This window comes from Crocuta crocuta, unplaced genomic scaffold (assembly GCF_008692635.1).
Source record: "Crocuta crocuta isolate KB4526 unplaced genomic scaffold, BGI_CrCroc_1.0 scaffold13, whole genome shotgun sequence".
In the NCBI taxonomy this organism is placed as follows: domain Eukaryota; kingdom Metazoa; phylum Chordata; class Mammalia; order Carnivora; family Hyaenidae; genus Crocuta; species Crocuta crocuta.
In genome coordinates this window covers 8,333,667-8,341,674 of record NW_027530007.1, presented here as the reverse complement: position 1 = coordinate 8,341,674, position 8,008 = coordinate 8,333,667, and the positions used below count along the sequence as shown (strand labels likewise).

The 8,008-nt window shown below is 49.8% G+C and overlaps 1 protein-coding gene across 1 annotated transcript in view; it reads right to left on the bottom strand.

Annotated features, from left to right (window-relative positions):
• CFAP74 (cilia and flagella associated protein 74) overlaps positions 1–8,008 on the bottom strand; it is a 61,167-nt gene that overhangs the window by 17,513 nt on the left and 35,646 nt on the right. Inside the window, exons 17-18 of the mRNA XM_077764002.1 lie at positions 6,688–6,873; positions 6,328–6,490 (exon numbers count right to left, since the gene is read on the bottom strand). Coding sequence (XP_077620128.1) covers positions 6,328–6,490; positions 6,688–6,873 — 349 coding nt within the window. The remainder of the gene's footprint in view (positions 1–6,327; positions 6,491–6,687; positions 6,874–8,008) is intronic.

Here is an 8,008-nt window from a genome sequence, read left to right as displayed (position 1 = left end):
GGTGCGAGGCACTTCCCGATGCCAGGGGAGCAGAGGGGCCGAGGCCTGAACGTTTACACCCTCTCAGATGTCACAGCCTGATCACTGGTGACTGCGTTTTGTCTGTGTGCGAGCTGCCGGCGTGTCCCCCACTGGTGGGCCGGGCATTCCGGATCCCCCCCCATACCCTCCCCAGACGTTTATCGGGAGGCCCCTGAAAGCAGATGCTGATCCCTCCTGTCTGAGAAGGTCTTTCTATTGACTCTGCTTGTGAAGACACAACTCGATAGGAGCCGGGGCGCCCGCCTGGGGGCTCAGTCGGTTGAGTGTCCGGCTCTTGAATTCAGGTCAGGTTGTGATCTCTCAGTTCTTGGGATGGAGCCTCGCATTGGGCTCTGTGCTGACAGTGTGGAGCCTGCTGGGGACTCTCTGCCTCTGTCCCTCCCCTGCTCGCTCGCTCTCTCTCTCTCTCTCTCTCTCTCAAAACAAGCAAGCAAGCAAGCACACACACTTTGACAGGGAGGTGAAGGTCACCACCCTTCTGAGTCCTCACACCTGACACCACGTGCGGCTGGCATGTGCCCCATTTCTGGGGCCTGGGGCTGCTCTGGGCTCCTTGAACTTGGCCGACGTGTCACCCTACTCAGCAGCCACAACTGTCCCCTGGGTGGGGGAGGAGGCGCCGGCCAGCTGCTGCCAACCTTGACGTTCACGCCCTCATCTGCTTCCGGAGTAACCGCTGTGCCAGCACAGGGCCCGACGTGGGGCTCGACCCCGGGAGCCTGACGTGACCTGAGCCGAAATCAGAGTCGGACGCTCAACCCACTGAGCCCCCCCAGGTGCCCTAAACTGGGTTATTTGTTTTCTAATTGAGTTTTGAAAGTTCCTTCCATTTTTTGGGTATGTTTTTTTTTTTTACCAGATATGGTAATTTGCTAATATTTTCTGCCAAACTGTGGCTGACTTTTTCATTCTCTGAACGGTATCTTTAGAAGAGCAGATGTTTTTACTTTTGATGAAGTCCCGGCTACAATTTTTATTATATACATATACATATATATATACACACACAGACACATACATATATAATGTTTATACATATATACGTAATGTTTATTTTTTAATGTTTATTTTGAGAGAGAGAGAGAGTACATGAGCAAGCCGGGGGGGGGGTGGACAGAGGGTCTGAAGCGGGCTCTGTGCTGTCAGCACCAGAGCCTGATGTGGGGCTGGAACCCATGAACCATGAGATTATGACCTAAGCTGAAGTTGGATGCTTAACCAGCTGAGCTGCCCACGTGCCCCTATCATTTACATGTTTTTATTATTTTATTTTACTTTTTCGTCCGAGGTGCACCCCTCAATCCCCAGATCCTGTTTTACCTTCTCCTCCCCACCACCCCCGCACGCCCCCTCTGGTGACCATCAGTGTGTTGTCTATAGTTGAGTCTGTTTGTTGGTTTGCCTCTCGTTTCTTTTTTTTATTTGCTCATTTGTTTCTTAAATTCCACATGAGTGAAATCATACGGCATTTGCCTTCTCTGACGGACTTATTTCACTTAGCATAATACGCTCTAGTTCTGTCCACGTTGTTGCAAACGGCATGATTTCATTCTCTTTCACGGCTGAGTAATGTGCCACTGTACACATACGTCACCTCTTTATCCACTCGTCAGTCAAGGGACACTTGCGCTGCTTCCAGAATTTGGTTATTGTAGATGCTGCTGCTATAAACATCGGGGTGCCTGTGCCCCCCCCCCCCGATTTAGCGGTTTTGCATTCTTTAGGTCAATACCTACTAGTGCAATTGCTGGGTCACAGGGTAGTTCTAGTTGTCAGTTTTTGAGGAAAGGGTCCCTTTCTCCACATCCTCGCCAACACCTGTGGCTGATTTCAGCCACTCTGACAGGTGTGAGGTGGCGTCTCATGGTGGTTTGGATTTGCATTTCCCTGAGGAGGAGTGACGCTGGCACCTTCTCAGGTGTCAGTTGCCTACCTGATGTCCTCTCTAGAGAAATGTCTGCTCGTGTCTTCCATCCGTTTTTTAGTTATATTATTTGTCTTTTGGGTGTTGAGTTGTATCAGTTCTTTATAGATTTTAGATACTAGCCCTTTATTGGATATGTCATTTGCAACCATCTTCTCCCATTTATCAGGCTTAGGTATTTTCGTTTTGTTGGTGATTTCCTTCACTGTACAGAAGCTGTTTCTTTTGATGAAGTCCCAGGAGTTCATTTTTGCTTGTGTTTCCCCTGCCTCAGGAGACACAGCTAGAACGTTGTTGCAATGACCGATGTCAGAGAAATGACTGCCTGTGCTCTGTCCCAGGATTTTTACGGTTTTAGGTCTCACATTTAGGTCTTCCATCCATTTTGAATTTATTTTTGTGTATGGGGAAGAAAGGGGTCCAGTGTCGTTCTTTTGCATGTCACTGTCCAGTTTTCCCAGCACCATTTGTTGAAGAGAGTGTCTCTTTTTCCCGATGGACATTCTTTCCTGCTTTGTCAGATTAATTGACCATATCGTTGTGGAGCAATTTCCTGGATTTCTATTCTATTCTATTCTATTCGCCTACGTATCTATTTTTGTGCCAGTGCCATACTGTTGTAATTCTACCACTGTGTAACGTAACTCGAACTCCAGAATTGTGACACATCCAGTTTGTTTTTCTTTTTCAAGATTGCTTCAGCTACGCAGGGTCTTTTCTGGTTCCATACAAATTTTAGAATTGTTTGTTCTAGTTCTGTGAAATATGCTATTGGCATTTTGATTGAGATCACATTAAATCTGTGGTTTGCTCTGGGTAGCTTAGACACTTTTTTAAATAAAGATTTTTAAAAATGTTTATTTTGAGAGGGAGAGAGAGAGGGAGAGCATGAGCAAGGGAGGCGCAGAGGGAAAGACAGAGAGACTCCCAAGCAGGCTCCATGCCGTCCGTGTGGAACCCAACTCAGGGCTGAATCCCATGACCCTGAGGATCATGACCTGAGCTGAAATCAAGAGTCAGGTGCCCCTGGGTAATAGAGACATTTTAACAGTATTTCTTCTTCCAACCCATGAGTATGGAATGTCTTTTATTTCCTTGTGACACCTTGAGAATTTCTGTCATCAGCACTTTATAGTTTTCAGAGGACAGGTCTTTTGTCTCTTTGGTTAAATTTATTCCTAGATATCTTATTGGTTTTGGTGCAATTGTAAATGGGATTGTTTTCTTAATTTCATATTCTGCAACTTCATTATTGATGTGTGGAAACGCAGCAGGTTTCTGTACACTGAGTTTCTGTCCTGAGACTTTTACTGACTTTGTGTGTCCAGCAGTTTTGTGGTGGAGTCTTTGGGGTTTTCTATATAAAGTATCAGGTCATCTGCAAGTAGTGAAATTTTTACTTCTTTCTTAGATGACTTTTATTTCTTTTCTTTTTCTTTATTAATGTTTTTATTTATTTTTCTTTTTTTAATGTTTTTTTAATTTATTTCTGAGACAGAGAGAGACAGAGACAGCATGAACAGGGGAGGGGCAGAGAGAGAGGGAAACACAGAATCTGAAACAGGCTCCAGGCTCTGAGCTGTCAGCACAGAGCCCGACGTGGGGCTCGAACCCACGAACCGTGAGATCATGACCTGAGCCGAAGTCGGACGCTTAACCGGCTGAGCCACCCAAGCGCCCGTTTTTATTTATTTCTGAGAGAGAGAGAGAGACAGTGTGAGCAGGGGAGGGTCAGAGAGAGAGGGAGACACAGAATCTGAAACAGGCTCCAGGCTCTGAGCTGTCAGCACAGAGCCCGACACGGGGCTCGAACCCACGGACCGTGAGCTCATGACCTGAGCTGAAGTTGGACGCTTAACCGGCTGAGCCACCCAGGCGCCCCACAGCAGGATTTTTAAAAATCACCAATGGTCATTGTACTTTGTCAAATGCTTTGTCCTCATCCCTTGAAGTGTTTGTATGGTTTGATCCTTTCTCTCATTGCTGAGGTATGTTGTGTTGATTGCAAACATTGTAACCACGGTTGCAACCTAGGAATAAATCCCATCTGGTCGTGGTGAATGATTTTTTTAATGTATTGTTGGATTTGGTTTGCTAGAGTTTTATTGAGAATTTTTGCATCCATATTCTTCAGATATTGGCCGGTAGTTCTTTTTCAGTGGTGTCTTTACCTGGTTTTGGTAGCAGGGTAATGCTGGCCTCATAGACTGAATTTGAGAGTTCTCCTTCCTGTCCTATTTTTTGGAGCAATTTGAGAAGAACAGGTATTAACTCTTCTTTAAACGTTTGGTAGAGCTCACCTGTGAAGCCTTCTGGTCCTGGACTTTTGTTCGCCGGGTGTTTTGTGATTACTGATTCAATTTCTTTGCTGGTAATTGGAATGTTCAAAATTTTTTATTTTTTCCTGCTTCAGTTTTGGTAGTTTGTATGTTTCTAGTGATTTATCCATTTCTTCTAGGTTGTCCAATTTTTTTGGCTGTTGGTTTTCATAATATTGTTATAATCCTTTATATTTCTGTGCCGTTGGTTTTTTTTCCTCTCTCGCTTGTGATTTTATTTGGCAACCCCCCCCCCATTCCTGCTCTTTGGTGAGTCTGGTTTCTTAATTTTATTCATCTTTGTAAAGAACCAGCTCCTGGTTTCATTGATCTGTTCTACTGTTTTTTAAGTTTTAGAACATTTGTTTCTGCTCTAATCTTTATTATTTGCTTCCTTCTGCTGGGTTTGAGTTTTGTTTATTATTCTTCTCCTAGTTCCTTTAGCTGTAAGGTTAGGTTGTTTGAGACTTTTCTAGATTCTGGGGTCGGCCTGTGTTGCTATAAACCTCCCTCTTAGAGCCACTTTGCTGCATCCCAAAGCAGGTTATAATTTTTAAACATGAATCATGCTTTTGATGTCATATCTAAAAAAATCTCTGCCCAACACGTGATTACACAGATTTTCTCCTATGTTTTGGTTTAGTAGTCTGATAGTTTTAGGTCTTACAGGTAGGTCTATGATTTATTTTGAGCAATTTTTGTTTATAGCACAAACAAATGGATTTTTGTTTGAGGAATGGATGGAGATGAACTTTTTCAGCATATGTTTATCTAACTGTTAAGATCTCACTTGTTGAAAAGACTGTTTCTCCGAGCAATTACTGCTGCATCCCTAGTGAAGTCTCATTGGCTGTGAGTGTGCAGGTCTGTTTTTGGACTCTGTTCTGTACCACTGAGTTTCCGTGTCCCTCCCGTGGCCAGCACTACCTTGTCTTCTCACTGTGGCTTCAGAGTGAGTCTTGAAATGATGTAGTCTGAGTCTTCCAACTTTGTTCTTTCTCAGAATTGTTTTGGATATTTTAGGTCCTCTGGGGTTTCCACGAGAATTTTAGAATCAACTGATTTCCACAGATGGGCTGGTGGCAGCCCTGCTGGGTAGCTCGGCCCTAACACTGCCAGCGGGAGCCTGACCCAGCACACATGTGTTAAAAAAGAACCTGACGTTAGCAAAGAAGAAAGGCAGCAGGAATACGGTGCCTGAACCTTGAAGAGACTCACGTGTGGGGAGACGTGGCCCCGGGGATGCTGCCCGCCCCCCTCCCCCCCCCCAGTTCCCACATGTGACGGGGGCAGTGGGTCTGTGACTTGAGGTGTATTCATGGAAGGAGGTGACACACAGCAGTGTCAGCAACGGGACTGCTTGGGGCTCTGTGTCTACGCGGCTGAAACGGAGAGATCCTGCCGTTTCTGGGTGTGTGTTGAATGAAACGTACAGGGAGGCAGGGAGGTGATGGAAGGCACCCTGACAGTGGTCCCTGGGATGTTCTGCCTCCGCCAGTTCACGGGCCCAGGGCTGGGGGCGCTGCTGCCTATTGCTGGGCTCTTCTGTGAACTGGCCACACATGTCATATGCACTCCGCACATATAGTAGAGCTCGGGGTGGCCCTGGGCGGCCCGGTGTCCCCATGACCTGGTCAGCAGAGCCTCTGGGTCTCCCTCTCTCCCCTCCCCCGCCCTCCAGCCAGCTGCCGCACCCCGGGGACATGGCTCCTCAACTGTCCCAACAAGGACCCCCAAGGGCCACGAGGAAGGCAAGCCTGCTCTGACCAGCCTGGTGGCCCAAGGCTGGGATTTCCTTTAACTATTATGTTAGCTTAACTATGACTGCAAATGCCCATCCACTCCATCCACTCCATAGCCAGTATTTACTTGAACATATAGATATATTCTACTTTACTACTGTTTGACATCGAAGCCCTAGAAACATACCACACAGGCCAGCCCTCTGGAACGTGGGGTCGTCAGAGCCCCCCAGGAGGCCGGCAGGCGCTTGGCGTGCTCCCGTAACGTGGTCCCCGCCCCCCCCAGAGGTGCCCCACTCACCTGCGGGGCGCCCCTCTTCCTGCTCCTTGCCGCCCAGCTTCCCAGACTCCTTCTGGCTTGTTACGTCTATGGTAGGGGACTCGTTGCCCTCAATCTGTTGCTCAGAGATGCTGGTGGTGATTTTATCGTAAATACCTTTGTCTTCATACGTGAACAGACTGCTCTGAAAAGAGAACATGACACTTTTGCTGGCATTTTCCCAGTTGCCTTTCCCACTCAACCTCCCAGAGCCCCGCTGTCGGGAGGGCCACATGGAGAGCCCAGCCGTGGTCCCCTCATCAGCGCCCGCTCTGTCCCGAGCCAGACACCCAGACCACAGGGGCACCTCGCCCGGGGGCTCAGGGTTGGCCGCCGCCTCACTCGTCTCTGGCCCAGGCTGGCTGCTCCCTGTTCCCTGCGGACACGGACACCCAGTCGTGGGCTCTGCCGTGTGCTGGGCCCCGGCCTGCGGCTCGCTGCACCGCCTGCCCTCNGCGTGATGGTCCGGGACGTGGTCTCACCCACCACGTAGCTGCCAAAGTCGATGAGCTCCTTGTCAAGGGACAGCTGTCAAGAGACCAGGGGTGAGTCAGGGAGGCAGCCGGGCCGCGGCCAGCTCTCCCCTCCCTCCTGCGGCCCCGCGGGGCCTTGGGATCCGCGTCGGGGGCTGCATCTGACTCCAGGAGGGGCCTCTGCACACCCCAGGGACAGGTCCACACCCTAGAAATCACAGGCTTAAAGACTGATCATGATGACTCAGGAGCTCTTGAGTCCAAATTTTAAACTGTCAAGTCTCCTACGAAGGAAGACTCCCGAGCCCTGGAAAGACGGAGGAGACCCACGTGCGCATCACTAAGGCCTGAAGAGCACACATGGCCTGATTCCAACTGTGCGGCAGCAGGGAGAGCAGTGGATGCCAGTGCTTTGTGGGGAGGGAGGGGAGCACAGAGGAGCTGGGGGGGTCAGACTGCTCCGTGTGACCCCAGTGGTGACATGCATCATTACAGCTTCATCCAAACCACCCAGGGCACAGCAGTGAGTGACCCTTCATCGAACAGGCACCCTGGGAGATGATGCCAGGTCAATATCCTTCATCCGCGGCCACACATGGCCCTTGGAGGGGAGGCTGATGGTGGGGGCAGGGGCACCATCTCGTGTGGTCAGTTAGATGAAGCGCCTGATGACGTTGAGTCGGAAAAGGTGGGGAGCTGGGCAGCTCCGGGGGGGGCGGGGTCTGCAGGCCGAGGCGCCCAGGGCGTGGGCAGCNCGCCGTCTCACGCCCTGTCCGAACGAGGAGCCGCGCTCCTCCCAGGCTGGCTCAGGGGGTGTGGGGTCCCTGAGCGATGTCTAGGAAGAACGGAAGTGCTCGCGGAGAGAAGCGCCGGGTACTGTGTAACCGTGAGCCTGAGGGACAGGGAGCCGCTGAAACTGCTTTCAAGTGAGGACAGGAAAAACGTGAGCAGTGACCAAAAGCTGTATTTGAGCCCGATCCAAAGAGTGAAAGCAATCAGTGATTTTATAGATTCATGAACGAGGAAGAGATCAATGTCTCTCACATGTCCACATCCCCGTGGACATCGGGCCCTCCCGGGCCTCCCAGGGAGCACAGCCGGGCCGGAAGGCGGCGGAGAAGATGCTCACAGTGACAAGCCAGGCGGTGAAGGTCGCGCCACAGTGTGAGGCTGGGGCAGCGCGCCTCAGT